This window comes from Nothoprocta perdicaria, unplaced genomic scaffold (assembly GCF_003342845.1).
Source record: "Nothoprocta perdicaria isolate Ctin4 unplaced genomic scaffold, notPer1 scaffold_126, whole genome shotgun sequence".
NCBI classification, from domain to species: Eukaryota; Metazoa; Chordata; class Aves; order Tinamiformes; family Tinamidae; genus Nothoprocta; species Nothoprocta perdicaria.
Genome location: NW_020454383.1, coordinates 1,822,147 through 1,838,391, shown reverse-complemented (window position 1 = coordinate 1,838,391; position 16,245 = coordinate 1,822,147). Strand labels below are relative to the sequence as shown.

Below are 16,245 nucleotides of genomic sequence, written 5' to 3'. Positions count from 1 at the left end.
GTTTCCCAAGAGATACATCATATCTTTCCTGTTTTATCAGGTTTCTAAAAATAATTTAGATCAATTATTTAATATATTCAATCATTCTCTTTAAGCCATTTACTGCAGATATAGCCAATTATTCAACATAAAATAGAGCCAGATGATTTCATTACAACCAAAAATGTGATTTATCATCACATTCAATTAGAACCTACTGAAGTCGGTGACAAAAATCCCATCCAGGGGAATAAGGATCAAGCCTTTAATTTATAGTATTCTGGGAATAAGTACATGATAGTGGAGAAGGTCGAGATACATACGGGATTCCAATTTCAAAGAGATTGTTTTGTATCAATTGTTTTCCAAGCATAATAATGCTCAGTTGAATGCAGAGTTCCATCAAACAGCCTCCTGGAGCACACTGTAAATAAACAAAAATGCAATGTGAAAGGAGCAAAGTGACTTTTAATATGTTTAAAAGTATCCGCCTAGAAGATCTTTGTTTATCTGGGCCTTCAATCCTGATGCCAATTTATGCAGGAAAAGAACACAGTGGTCATAGCAATTATCTCCTTAACAAAAGATTTCATCTCCACTAATAAAACTATATTATGAAAAATATGCAGAGCTCTAATACTACTTATTGTATCCTGGAGTTACTAGGTTTTCTTTTAAAGTATTTACTATATAATCAATCTAATAAACATAATGCTGTATCCTCCATTTTCTTCCAACCTGATATTTCCCAAGGGAGTAGAAAAATCTTGAATCTTGAAAAGATTTACGCATATGCTTTATTGAAAGCCTTTGAGTAGGTCTATTGATTTGACGGGAATATCCACAACAGTTAAAAGGAAATTTGAAAAAAAAAATGTAGGTATTACAGAGAGAATTTGGATATGACAATTTTGGATGATTTATGTTGAAAAGTTGGTAAACGTATTAACTTCTTGTCCATTTTTCCCTTGTTTTCTACTGAAACACAGCACATGTCTCTTTTGGTTAATTTTTCTTTTTTAAGTTTTGTTTAAATTTCATGTGTACTTGCCTCTTCCATTCGATAACCATCAAACACATATAAGTAATGACCAGGGCGACCCACAAATCTGAAAACGATAATAATATATGAGATAATATAAAAATGGAAAAATGCTAACTTTAACAATATTACTGTTCATTCATATTAGCTAAAATCAAAACTACTGAAAAGTTAGATTAAAAAAAATACAGTCAAATTCATTAATACAAAATGATTTCCAAGTAAGCGGACTTTTACTTGTGTTTTCTTACTACATCTTGAAGAAATATTTTAATAATATGTTTCTACAAGAAAAAATCTGTCTCTAAATTACAGATCACAAACAAAAATGGGAACACATATCCAAAATAAGATCCTCTTATATCTGAGAAATGCCCTGAAGAGATGTTTTTACATATGTACAACAATCAAAGCTCTTCGACTAAAATGAGAAGAACAATGAAATTCATTGGTTTATAATCGTACAACAACAAAATAATATTAAAAATGAAAGAAAACTCTTTTTTTTTTTTCCATTTAATGCTCTACAGTATTTACAACTTCTGGTAAAATGTGTCACTAATTCTTCAGTCAGTGATATCGACCTGGATTAGAGAAGAATATAGAACAAGAATATAGAATATAGAACAAGCTTTAGAGCACTCAAAGGAACAGCAAATTGGTATGAAATAGAGTCTAGATGATGTTCTTAAACTCTTTTTTTTTTTTTTTTTTTAATTGTGGATTCTACTGAGACCAAAAAAGACTATGATCCTGAACCCATAGGAAGTCACACTTACTCAGCAGGACAGAAGAACTAGCCTTTTGGGGAATCAGTTCGTTTGCTAAAACATGCAACGTCCAGTTAACTGCAACAATTTCTTACTTTAACTTGCTATGGGCAAATAATACAAAACATGGAAAAAGTAATAAGGAAAACAGTTCCATAACTTCAAAAGAAACAGCAAAATTCTTCTGTGTTAAATGATGCTTCAAGAAGAAATTCTAAAATGTGTAAAACTTAGACCAGTAAGCATATCACTGATTAACAAATGAAACTTCCTTTTTGATTGAAAAGGAGTTTTCTGAGGTACTTAAATTAGTTCCTTAAAAAAAAAAAAAAAAAAAAAAAGGTCAATGACAAACGTATGCTCTACTTAGCAGAGGAACTATACTCTGCCTCTCACCAGGCCCTACATTTCCAAAGCTAGTTCTAGACAAATCTGGTTATGGTGTTTTTCATAGCTGTCAAGGATGGCCAAATCCAAACTTAAGGAGCCCTTTGTGTCCATTTTCAAATATAGATTCCCTAATACATATATAAAAAAGCATACTGGGTTTTAATTTAAATATATACACATGTATGCATATGTATAGGTACAGACTGTTTAACCTACCTTCCTTTGAAAAAGGCAACATAAAAAATTGGTGCATAAGAATTCACAAACTTTAGTAAGAATGCTTTCAAAATCAGTCTCTCCTCAAAGGATTTCTCAGTTTTTGGTACCTCTGGAAGAAAAGAGAGGCAAACAACAGAAATCAATTAGTAATTATACAAATATTCCTGATAAACTCAAGTAACTAAACTAATCTGCACTAAACTAATTTGAAAACTTCAAGGTAGTACATTTTGGGGTTTTTTTTCACTTTCATTTTCCACCAAAGGCTGTTAGCTCCTTCAATTTCTGACTACTTCTAATTTCCAGAGAGCCTTTCCACATTCTCAGATAGAAATTAAAGATTCTTTGGTATAAACAATAATAATGAAAGTATAATAAACCTGGTTCTCAGGTAGGTCTTTCACAATTTAGCCCAAATTGCCATTGGCTGTCTATCCAATAGTGGCTCACAGAATAAATTAAATACTGAACAGAATGATGGACAGAAGCATTTGAAAAGTTGCATTTTTCAAGATTCTGTCTGGGTGAAATTCTTGTACTGCTCATCCTGAGCTTTGGCTATTATGACAGCAGTTAATTTCACTTTAAGCTCTTGACTGAGCTTCTGTAATATGAAAGTGTGACATAAAAGGTAAACCCAGAGAATTAAAGAACATTATTAAAATTGGGTTTAACTTGCCCATTTTTTGAAAAAAATGTCCCCACTGCCTAGCATTATTTGTGACACTTGCAAACATTTTCACTAAAGCTCAACACAATCTGCTGATTCCCTGAAGTTCTTCAAGTCATCGCTAGTTCTGATGTCATCACTTATCTTTATGAACAAAACAAAATTAAAAAACCTTCATAAGAAATTGAACAATTTTCAGATGCACTTGTATGCTGGAGATGATCTTCAGAGCAACAGCACAGAGCAAAAAGAATATCCAATAACAGCACTATGGCTTTTAAGACGAGAGAAAAAATAACCACCTTTGTCTTAAAGAGTATTTCCACAAAGATTAGCTCGGTCCCTGGGTGTAAATTTGCATATCATGCATGGTTCCACAGATTATTCACCTCTTCTGTTGCCACACTCAGATTTACTATATCATACCAATTTAGACATGTGCAGAATTTGTACTCTTATTAGCAGGTCTGCTATATAAGTGATGTGTCTAGCCAAAATAGATACTTTAGCAAGGGACAAAGCTTTCAAAGCAAACAAGACTTCCCCCACTCCCACCCCACCCCCCAAAAGAGAAAGATTATGTGTGCGGCAGAGTTGAAACTTGGCAGGTAGAGACCTAAGAAATCCGTAGTGTGGACCTTAGCTCACCAAGGAATTGTTTTTGGAAAAAAAAGCACAAATAATTTTGTTTCTTCTATAATTAATTTGTTCTTCCTTGACCTGCATGAAGTTACAAGTGAGCAAATGAACTGTAAATCAAGTCTAACGTGACCTCTTATTGGAAATTGCACATAAATGTGCAAAATGTGCAAATCTGTGCAAAATGTGTAAATGTGCAAAATCCTCAGAACACTAGGATATAATTTGCATCTTGCTTGTTGTATCTGGAAGGAAAAGAATGTCAGTGGCCCTTGTTAGTATTTCATGAAGGATTGTGCTGAACCCACATGCATGGAGTACTTGGGGCATCCTGTGAGAGTTCTCTGTATTACTCACAGCTAAATTGTAATTACTATTTCCTTTACCTAAAGGAAATTACAACCGACTTGGCAGGAGTTGAAGTAGATGGCATGGATATCAGTGGTATTATCGTAACAGACATACTTAATTTTCTACCTGAAAAAAATTTCAAGTTAAGGGTGGAAATAGGAACCTATCTTCCTTAGAGTTGTTCCTACTATCCAATAAGCATGTTCCTCAGCTTGCATTTAAACTGGGATGTGAAAAGAAAATCAAGCCCCTTTTCTCTGCAAAATGAAAGTTCACAAGTTAAGGAGCATTTATCAGCATGAAATAAATTGCCTTTTTCTTTTTTTTTTTTTTTTTAATTCATAATTGCAATTTGTATATGAGTCCAGCACTGGATAAAGTTGCCTGAATGAACTTTGTAACTTGTGTAATTTGTAGAACTAGAGACTGTTCATAAACTAGGTCTTAAATAAAATACTTCATGATTAATTAGGAATGAGAGCTAAATAAAGATGGCAGTATTGAAATTTATGGAAAGTGACAGGGGAAAAATAGCCTGCAAATGAGAGAGAAATTCTTCATTCTTTCACAGTGGTACACCTTTTCGAGGATGATATTTTCCTTCTGGACTTCTCCCACTAAGGCAATGACAGCCTTTTTCTCAGCTTTTGTTATACCCTGTTAAACAGGACAAACGCCACCTTCATCTCTCTCTACTCATTTTACGTTGCAGTTGTGCCATTTCTTATCTGGGCAGGTGCAGTGGACAGCATTGCCCAGATCACAAACAGCTGGCAGGTTGTCAGTTTCATGAAAACTGAACACAATTTTGGCTTGAACCTCTGTAAGCAGTCATCTTGCTTATGCCTTTGGAATAGCCTGTATTTATGCAGCCCTATTGCAACTTCTGTAGTTTTTGATTACTTTCTTTTGAAAGGCCCTAGCCTTCAAAACATTTAAAATTAGAGGTGATTTATAAAAATGTTGGAAGGATTATTAATTATGGCTATAAAAACCACGTTAGGACCTTATCTACAAATTACTTTGATCTGATATAACAATGCAAACCCCTAAGTGACATAGTAATAGAAGGACTGATTTGCATTTTAAAGTCTTATTAAGTATATTGCTAGGTTTATTACACTTAAAAAAACACTTAAATAGCTGCTATCATTAAAAGCCCAGACCTGATATATCACTATAACAGCAAAACCATAATGCCAAACCCTTTCATATCACTGTAATAGCAAAACAAAATAAAGCAAAATAAAACAAAGCAAACAAACAAATAAAAAAGGATAGGCATCTGGTGAAAATCACACCAGTGAAATAACTGTTCTGGCGCAAGAAGGATCTGCAAGTGAAGTTTTACCAAAACTAGCAAAATCTTATAATAACCCACTAACATGTAGTGAATAAGACCCCTAGAAGCATAACTATATATCAAAATACACAGCAGGTATAAAATTCTCCACTAGTGATATAGGCAATGAGCCAGCACAATGCAAAAATATCAGCTGAGATCCAGCAATAGCACAGCTGCATTAACATGGCATTATGGTCCAGTTAATTATTCCTATTACTGTCAAACTGCATGTTGTGGCTAGTTTCCAGAGACATGTCTGAGCATCTCATCCCGCAGGCCTGATGTTTTTTCACTGGCAATCTTCAGTGGGAATTACTCCTACCAGAACCTCCTTACACGCTCTCATGTCAATACATGCAATGTACTAATGAGGAATGTGGTGCAATAGCTTTACCAATTTCTGTCAACCATTTGGCAACAGCTCCATAAATTTCATCAAGGATAAGTATCACAACTAGGTTAATGATGACAGCAGTTGCAGTCACAGTCACTCGAACATTTGACCTGGTTGTCTCATTTGTGCTGAATGACAAAGCTGCTGCCGTAGTAATACGGTACACCATCACACCAAACACTGCTGAAAATGTCAGCATAATCTGCAAACAAATGTACACATTAATTAGTTCAAACATGAGACTAGCATTTAAACAGAAGCATTGATGTGTATGTTAGATTTGTTCCATGATTTGTTGTTGTGTGGTTAAATCTTAGTGCAACACGATAACAAGGGGATAATTAAAAAATGTGAGAATTCAAACTCTTTAAAAAGGGAAATAATGAAGAAAATGGTTGCAAAGTCCTGAAATGGCTTAATAACTGCTGAGATAGTATAATTCCTAGTAAGTAAAAGTTCCACACATCAACCATGCAGTATTTATGGAATGAAGATAGTTTGATTTCAAACATAAGCAAGGACTTTTTATCTGGAAAAGGTTCTGATGACCTGGTCCAAAAGGCCTGCAGGTACATACAGTCACACAAATGACTGCTTCATTGACTGGAACAACTCACTTGTGTATTGTGCACTACAGAAGGCACACCTGCATTTGCTCAACTACTGCCTCAAATTATAAACTATTTTTTGCCTTTAAGTCTGACCTAGAAAAGGTTATTTATATTTTCATCCCAGAAATCAATTGGTATCTTGGGGTATTTCAGAGGCTGGCTCTGGCACATGAGATGAGGGAAGTCAGCCATATTACTACAGGGTAAGCTCCCGAAAAAGGAAGTCAAATTTCACAGCACTGTGTTATTCTGGTTAAAAAAAATAATCAAATAAATAAATAAAATGATGGAATAGCAAATTTCATAGCCATAGCGGGAAATAGAGTAGGTGTTTCTCTTGCATTTTTGCCTTTGGCGTGCATTCCAATGTACATTCATTATTTTAGGCAAAATATTTTGAGATCCTTAGATGAAAAACTATCCAAATTTAAAGGATTAGACAATTGTAATTATTTCAGTGGGCCTACGGGCCCAAATTCACAATACAGTTTTAAGGAAATTTACTACTTAATTTTAATGAGGAAGCAATGCTTTGCTGGATGCTAACATTCAGGGGTAGATCATCTTATGAAACACCAGATTTGTGAAAGAACCAGAAGAAAAATCAGAGCTTTACTAAAGGTTGAAGATGAAAGCTGGGCATTTTTTTTTTTTAATGAGGTAAACATACTGAATATAATGATTTGGAGAAACTACTCAAGAGATCAGATAATGTTCACAAGCACTTCTTGTAAAAAACAAACAAACAAAAAAGTTGCAAAATGTTAAATTTAATAAAACTACTTATTTTTATTTTTAAAGAAATAATTTACTTAAAAGAAATGTATCTGAATTATGAGTTTTTATTTCATTCTTCATTCAAATGTTACTCTAAAGAAAAAGATACATAGTTTCTTTTCCTTCTCTTTTTTTTTATTGTGTTGAGAAAACAGTTTGACATAATTGAATCCTTTTGCCTATTTTCTTGGTTTATTTTTGCTACCTTACAAACAAACAAAAATTCAACAATTGTCCCAGCTCTCGTATCAACATAAGTAGTACAGACACTTCAAGTACAGAACTTTTATCTAACTCATTATTGCACTCTTGACCCCTACAGTATAGGGTAATCTCCCTATACTCATACTATATTCCCTATATTCCCCATAATAATGCAAGAAAACAAAATAGCACAAAACTTGGCAGTGATCTAATTCTTCTTCCAAGTTTAGAGTTGACAAAAACAAGAGAAATAAAACAGCTGGAGATCTTATTTTGTTTCACATATTTGTTCTTCCTAATAATCTTTCAAATAGCCTTTCTTTCAGCACGTGTCTGTTCTGCTTTTCATTGTCATGGTCAACTTTTCATCTGGCCAATTCCATCTCTTATTATGATAAACTACTTCTTCCCTGAATACTTAAACTAGCCTGACATGGATTAAATTGCTTCAAAACAGATGTGGAAAAGGTCATCATTCTGCAGAAAAGGTCATCTACTAAGCCTGGTACGAATGAGGACAAACAGGAAAGCATACTAGATTGGAGAAAGAGGCTTTATATAGCTGTGGGCTAGACTGATACCTTCAATCAAATTGGACAATTTTTAAAAGTCCAAATACTTCTTTGGTTCCTCAGTTACACTATTTGAGAGCAGGCTGTGAGATCAATCAATCAATCAATCTTCCTGACTGCACATATATATCTCATGGACTGTCAGTTATAATCCTAGTTCTTTTCAGATTATTATAATCCCTTAAAGCGTTCATTCATATTCCTTTTTCAGAGTGCTACTCAAAAAAAAAAAAAAAAAAAAATCCTCCCTCCCCCCAAATATATGGAAAATTACATATGGTATTACCATAAATAAAATCAGTGAGAAGTTTGCTAGATATCCAGGCATCCGGTCTCTCCAAGTCAGCTTCTCGTTTTCATCCTGTAACAAATCACAAAGATACAAAACCAGATATTTCAGAACTGTGCAATAGCAAATATTAACACAATAAAGAAACATATAAATAAGAACTTTCTCATTTTACCAACTCCTGCCCTAATTTTGAAACTACAAAATTTAGAATACTGATATTTTAAAATGGGTTCTACTCTATAATTGCAGGGAAAATACAAGCAATGAAGAAATCTTTAATTTACTCGTAGCAAAAAGCAAGATTCAGCCATTTTAAAATGTTTCTTGAAAAACTTCAGAGGAATAGAAATCATTACTTAACCTAGATTTTTTTATCTAAAGGTACCTTCCTGTGGTAACCCTTATTCAAATATGACCATTAAAATAATTCTTGCTATGCTAACCTAATCTTAGATTCTCAGGAATTCTTAGCTCCCTGCACCTTGGTATAGACAGAAATTACAGACACAGAGCAACTACTCTTCTACATGGTGTCTACCCACTCACTTATTTTTTCTCTTTAGGTGCAAAAGCCATCCTCTCCCCCATCATAAAAATTTAAAGCACCTGTGAGTACTTTTATAATCATCGTGAGGTGGAGGAGCAAGTATGACTTTTACAAGAAAGCTTAAAAAGAAAGGTGGGGAATAGGGGCATAAATACAGACAATAAAACTACTTCAAAAATTTCATAAGCAGAAAAAAAAAGTAAAATAAGACTTTTTTTAAAAAATTTGTGTTTTGTACACTAAGTAAGTAAAGAAGGAGAAAGATAGAGAAACTGAAATAAAAAACAGACTCCAAAGTTTTAAAAAACAGCGTCTAAGCTAGGTGTAAAAGGCAGCATTTTCACGCAATAAGAGAAATTAGGAGTAGTTTATTTAAGAATGCCAATTTCATGAAAGCCTAAAGACCCTGATTATTAGAGTGTATTGAGCATGCTTTCTGGAATCTTAGAACGTGCATTGAGAACAAGGCATCTAGAAGCATCTAGTCATTTTGGAATTCCTAGGTTTACCACCTACGTACTTGTTTTATATAAATTACTTTCCAAACATATTTTGCAGTCATCAAGTTCCTGAAATAAAGATTTAGAAACATAACTGATTCTTAAAATTTCCTTTTATAACTAAAAGAAATATGGACTACCTCCCAAAGATACTATCTTCATGAACAGGGAGAAAATAGTCCCTTCTCTCTGGCTTTGCAGTACCATATGGAAAACAATATTTGCTACTCAACAAAGAATAAGACAATGTCAGACTGAATAGAGTTCACAGGAATGAGAGAGATACAAATAATATTTGACACATTTGACTTATGGGAGAAAGATCAAAAGTGTCAAGATCAGATGCAGTGTTAAAGTATGAAGGATTTGATAAATCAGAAATAAGACTTATTCACTTCTTTTCACTCTCCCATACAAAGTGCACTGCTCACCGTGTCCTCATACCATGGCATTTCCTCGTCTCATTCACATCTCTATACTTGCTTGCCCAGCATATTTGAGAAAGCATACTCTTTAAGCAATCACATCTTAAAGTCATTTTAACCACCAAAGAAAGCTCCTCTAACTCTGATAAGCCCTGGGAGTGGTTTGGCAGTTTCTTCATTCAATGTAGATTTCAAAGGGGAAAATCAAGAAAAGGAGAGGATGTGTGGAGGGGAAAACATAGTACATGGATGAAGGAAGGGACAGAAGGTCAGTGTACCAGCTAGTCAGCCTTCTCCATCATATACGTACATCCTTAATTTTATGTGGCTTTGGTAAGAGTTTGGTCTTCTCTCTAGCTAGCACTTAACCAAAGGGAGAGAAGGACAGCATGACCGAATTTATAAGATGCAGGAAAAAGCTTGATGAAAATATTACTGAGTACCTTAATATGCACGCCACAAATCCTGAAATTTGAATTAATAAACTAGTCAACAGAATGTTATTTACACTATATGGCACTCGCTAAGAAAGCCAAATCTGCAAATTAGCTTGGTATTTTATCTTGCACTTGATTCTATTCTCTGGCAACAGTGCCATCTAGCTGATGGAAGCCTGTACTGCAAGATATCATGAACACCTTTTCTGCTGGCAAATTGTTGCACTTGAAAGCAACTAGTCTTACTAGCTAGTACGATTATTTCACTCTGAATTCCATTAATTTATTCACAAATTTCTTATAGGTTATAGCACATAATCTGTTCTTATCTATAATATGTAAATTACAGAACATTGCCTGGACTGAAGGTAAAGGCAGAGAGAAGCAGGACATATATCATCTACTGATGATTGACAAAAACTTGGTCATAACGGCAAGGAATCTCTCTGGAGTAGTCCAAGAGGTGTATATATTTATCGACACAACAAGGTGAAATGGATCATCGGAAGAATAATCTCAGTGGCAGATATATTGCACTGTGGAATATTTCCCAAAGGATATATTATTGCAGGGAATATTTCTACTCTATTTCTACTCAGAAAAAAAAAAAAAAAGAACACACACACAAAGAAAAAACACTCAGTAGAGATTTTATTTCTGTGATGAATAAAATAAAATAGTAGTTCTCTTCTAAAATTTTTTTCAGGTGCTTTAAATATAATGGTGTATTTTCAATAAGACAAAAAAAAAAGAGGCATGTAGTTGCTGTATTCTATGTAGTGATTTGTTCCTATTTTAACATATACTTCTTGCATGAATACAGTTATTTACAGAAAGGGAAGGAAGGGAAGGAAAGGAACGAAGGGAACGAAGGGAAGGTTTATTTCCTTATGAGTTACCTAACTTGGCAAAGATCCAATATCTGAAGCTCTAACATGTCAACGTGGGCCTCTGAGCCATAGAAGTCTGGAAATGCACTTAATTTGGACAACAGCACCAAGTGATTTTCTGAAAACAGTTCTATGTTTCTCTCAATTAAACCACAGCCAGTTAGCTCAGATCACAAGTATTTCAGTTATTTATTTGTATTTTCCACAAGAGAATAACTCCCCAAAGCAGGTGCTTCTTACGATCATAAGAACCATAACCATGCCAGCTCAACCTGCACTCAGGAAGCAAAGTAACACACTTCTTCTGCATCCATCTTTGTAATAGCAGTTCTACAATTCAAACTCTTCAGGCATTTACACCTGGGCAACCTCCATGACTTCACTGGAGCTGCAACAAATTAACTGAAATTTAGTAAAAGATGTAAAGATGTACAGGGAAGAAGAGAATCATTCTCTCTTGGCTCTCTAAGCTCTAGCACAGCTAACATCAGGAAAAAATAATAATTTTTTATTTCCAAAGCCCAAATCCACAAGTTCATCACTAAATATTGCCAGGAAATAGCTAACAAGAAAATGCCATTTTTATATCTATACTTTTCTTAGTAGAAACAAAATCTTTAATTTGTGTGAAAAATGTGGAGTCAAAATGACCATCAAGAAAAGGATTGTGTTATCAAATACAGCTCTGTAAGTGATAAACACTCAAGATAATGAATTTGTGAGGCTCCAGACAAGGAATGAGAGCTTCTTCTGAAATGAAAGTTCCCTAGAATTTTATTCAAGGGCCAAATGATGGCAAGGAGCAAGTTATACTCAAAAGCTTCTTGGAGGGTAAAAAAAGCAAAGAATGAGAAAAATTCTGTGGCACAGGCAGTTTTCCAAGACACTGGTAGATGCAGGTGGTGACATAAAACATAGCACAATCAACCAATGCCAGAGTTTCTGCATTCTTGCAGTGATAATTACAATCAAGAAACTGTTCAGTTCACAGGGCTGTCTAGACTTTGTTTGGGACTACTGGCTTTCAAGCTTCTGAGCAGACAGCCCAAACTGCTGCCACCCTGACCTTCTGTTAATCGGCATCCATCCCAGCCTAAAACCAGGCTTGAAAGTTCTACCTTCTGTGTTCCACAAAAGCTGGAAGACCTGCTGTTTCAGAACTGCTTAGATGAGAGAGAACAGCATTTTCTATTCTCACCTTAAAGGCAGTAAGGGGCATTTTAGCAATAAGGGTGGCCCTGTTTTATGAGTAGTCTTCTTTTTCAGGCTCGCTTATGTAAATGATCTGCCAAGAGTTATTTTGGAGCCTGCTGAAAGACTGCAAAACTTTCTTGTTGCTCTGTTATACAGAGTATTACAATCACTTCACAAGCTTTTAGTAGTTTTTTTTTAATTGACTCATTCTAAATTATGGGTGGTAGCAATTAGGAATAGTAAACTATGAAAACTAAGTGAAAAGATCATTTAAAATTAACACAATTTAAGACTAAACCAGGCTATTTTCAGTTGTAGTATCTTTTATAATGTAGGTCCCAGAACTTCTTTGAGGCAATTTTTGCTGTAAGTCTAGCAAGCATCACTGAATTAATAAAATACTTGTTAGAGAAGCCTCTAATCATGACTTTAACATTTCTATGATGAATTAGGTCACTCCAATTGCTAATGATTTTTGGTTTTGAAATTGTGTGTTTTATTTCCAGACTGAATTTGCCTATCTGAATCTTCCAGTATTGGCACCTAGCTGCAGCTTTTTCTGTTCAGAGCCTCTGCTGGCAGACTGGTTTGGCCCCAAGTTCTTCCAGGCGGTAATCAAGTTAGATCTTTTTTTTTCTTTTTTTCTTTTTTTTTCTTTTTTTTTTTTTTCTGCTAGATGATACTACTCAGTATGGAAAAAGTCAGCCACACAAGAGCCTGCTTTCCCCTGTGATTTTATTTGAAAGAAATCTGTCAAACTACTCTGTCCTGCCCTGTCATAGACCACTCACACATCCCTTCCTATAACAAATTTTACAAAAGATATGTAAGTAGCAAAAGTTCCTGTGCTTCAAGATACCCATCCAAGATACAGTACTGGAGATATAACATGATGGTTGCTGTGTTTAGTGTTGGACATACTTCTAGTTATGGGACACAGTGAAGTCTGGAGTAAAAGAATATGCCAGTCTCTTCTGTCAGCCCTGTAAAGGCAGTGACATGCCTTTAAATGACTTAAAGCATTTATCTTCTGCATGGAAGTAAAATCAATATAGTTGAATTCCACAGAGGATTAAGTGATTGGCATCCAAAACATACCTCAAATGTCTTTGTTTAAAAAATATCTGGCACTTATGCATAGTAAGGAACTGGGCAGAATCTACTGCAATTATTTACATGGCGTAGAAAGCAAACATAATATGAGTACATCATTGGTAATGGTGAAAACAGACGTGAGCTGACCCTACCTATGCTATTTCTAGAACTTGTACAATAACTCTGAAGCTAATTGGATTGCTGACAGTATTTCTGGAAAGAGTTGTCAGCCTAATAGGATGATTTGGGTTGCTTCACTTCCTTTCTGAGACATGTTCAAGTTTCCTATGCTATGCTGCAAACTTTCTGAATTTCTGGTGTTGTCACAGAAATTGAACAAGATCATTTGACACTGATTATTCACAAATATAACCATATAATTAAGCTGGGTGACAAGGCACAGGAATATTTAGGAGAAAAAGACAACCTACAAGCAGAGGCAAAGCTGCAAAAGACCTTTTCAGGACTCTCACATAGTGTTTTGTTGCCATATTCCCTGTAGTTTTAGGCTGCTGCTATGTGTTTTCCATCTGTGGCATCATTATCCACTGCACTGGCATGTGCAGAAAACTCAGAGAATGTACTTTAGGGTGCAGAAAAATATAGCATTCCCACAAAGGTAATGTTTTTCTGTATATCTTCCTACTGTCCCAACAACACATCAGAGATCCCAGAAGATTTACAGCAATATGGAATCTTATGTTTAAGCCCTGTATTACAAGCATATTTCAAAAAAAAAAAAAATTATTTTTTTTGACAAAAAGCTTTCATTGTCAAAACATCAACGTGGCACAGCCTCACAGTTCCTAGAAATATGAATATGTAGGCTGATCCTCACATCTGTTGCACCAATTTTGAATTGGAATTCTGGAAAATTTTAAAAGTGCACTCTGTCCAAGGGAAAAATCAAAAGAATTTGTTGGGAATCCTCTATTGACAAAAATCTGTTCTACAGCCTTCTGCTACACATTCCATCGCTTTGACTAAGACAAGGTATATGGCTGAAATCACAGTCACAAACATGGCCCAAGCATTGGTGATTTGTCTTTGGATGAAGCTGGAAGGGCAACCAGATTTTTGATGAGTGTCCACAGAAATGTGGGAGCTTCATATGATCACCACAGAAGCACACATATAGCAGTTATCACAGATGCACAAATTCACAGAATCACAGAATGGTTAAGGTTGGAAGGGACTTCTAGAGATCATCTCATCCCATGCCCCTGCTCAAGCAGGGACACCTAGAGTACAGGGCACAGAGTTGCATCCAGGCAGGTTTGGAAGACCTCCAGAGAAGGAGACTTCACAGCCTCCCTGGGCAGTCTGTTCTAGGGCTCTGTCACCATCATCGGAAAAACGTTCCTCCTCACATGCAGATGGAACTTCCTGTGTTTCCACTTATACCCATTACCCCTTGTCCTGTCTCTGGCCATCACTGAGAAGAGTTTGGCCATTTCCTCCCCACGTTCTCCCCTCAAGTATTTATTGATCTATATTAATGTAATTCCTTAATCATCTTTGTCGCTCTCTGCTGTACCCTCTCTAGAAGCTCCACATCCCTCTTATACTGGGGAGTCCAGAACTGCACACCATACTCCAGGTGCATCCTCACCAGAGGGGCAGGATCCCCTTCCTCCATCTGCTGGCAACACTCCTCCTGTTGCAGGCGAGGATCCCATTGGCCTTCTTGGCCACAAGGGCACTGCTGACTCATGGTTAACATAGTGTCAACCAGGACTCCCAGGTCTCTCTTTGCGGAGCTGCTTTCCAGCAGGTCCAGCAAGTCCTAATCTGTACTGGTGTCTGGGATTATTCCTCCCCAGATGCAGGACCTTGTCCTTGTTGAACCTCATGAGGTTCCTCTCTCCCCAACTCTCCAGCCTGTCCAGGTCCCTCTGAATGACAGTACAGCCCTCCTGAGTGTCGGCTTGCTTTCTGAGGATTTCATTAATGTTTCAGAATTTAGCCTGTGGCATTCCAAGACTTGCAATTAAGCATTCAAATCAACATCAATAATCTCCATTCTCATAGAAAAAAAATTTAAAAAGGATCGATCACTCCCTCCCTAATAAAAATCTGGCAACTCCAATTCAAATGTCTTTTAAGAGTAATGAATGATCTTAGCAAATGCTTTGTAGCACGAAAACAACTGTATGAGAAAAAAATCAGGTAACTTTTGTCCAATTTTACTCAATATCTTCTTTTCATGATACTTTAGGATTTAAAGATTACTCAATTACAACCATTATAAAAGGTTACAACCATTATGAGACTTCACTATTTTCCCTATTACTGATGATAACATTTTACTTTATAATTTAAGTATTCATGACTGTAAAATCTTCCTTTAAAAAATTAAATAATTTTATCTTGATGTAACTGGCTGTAAAAAAGCCTCTAAATTCCAACATATTCTATTGTTCAAGTACAAAAGGTAGCAACTCAACCTAGATGATTAAACCTTTTCTTTGTTTCTTCTTGACAATTTCTATATCTATATTGATGATATTAAAATATACTATGAAAAGAATAAAGAAGTATCTGCTTGAAATTAGTCTGTAACAATGTGAAAAAAATTATTTTTAATCCCATTTTTTAATATATTTACCTATAATGCCTTAATTTTATTTAATTTACCAGTTTCGAATTACTTTCCACTTTCAACATTGATCTCCTATCTTCTTTATTTCATGACATGCCTGACCACTATTCTAGGTATTTACAAGACACCAGTTCACATTTTCTGGCTGTTTAAGAAGTATGCAGATGAATAAAAATGGTAAATATGGTAAATATTTTCAATAACTAAAATTAAAATTTTAAACGATGCATGGAAACCTTCCATTTTCTTAGCAAAGGAGAAAAAACTGTTTATTACAGTTTTACAGTTTTAAATTTTCTT

General features: G+C 35.2%; 1 protein-coding gene across 1 annotated transcript in view; it reads right to left on the bottom strand.

Annotated features, from left to right (window-relative positions):
* The window catches only part of ANO2 (anoctamin 2), a 152,549-nt gene that overhangs the window by 30,350 nt on the left and 105,954 nt on the right, over nt 1-16,245 (bottom strand). Inside the window, exons 15-19 of the mRNA XM_026033246.1 lie at nt 8,250-8,324; nt 5,800-6,001; nt 2,398-2,509; nt 1,031-1,088; nt 303-403 (exon numbers count right to left, since the gene is read on the bottom strand). Of these exons, the coding sequence (XP_025889031.1) occupies nt 303-403; nt 1,031-1,088; nt 2,398-2,509; nt 5,800-6,001; nt 8,250-8,324 (548 nt within the window). The remainder of the gene's footprint in view (nt 1-302; nt 404-1,030; nt 1,089-2,397; nt 2,510-5,799; nt 6,002-8,249; nt 8,325-16,245) is intronic.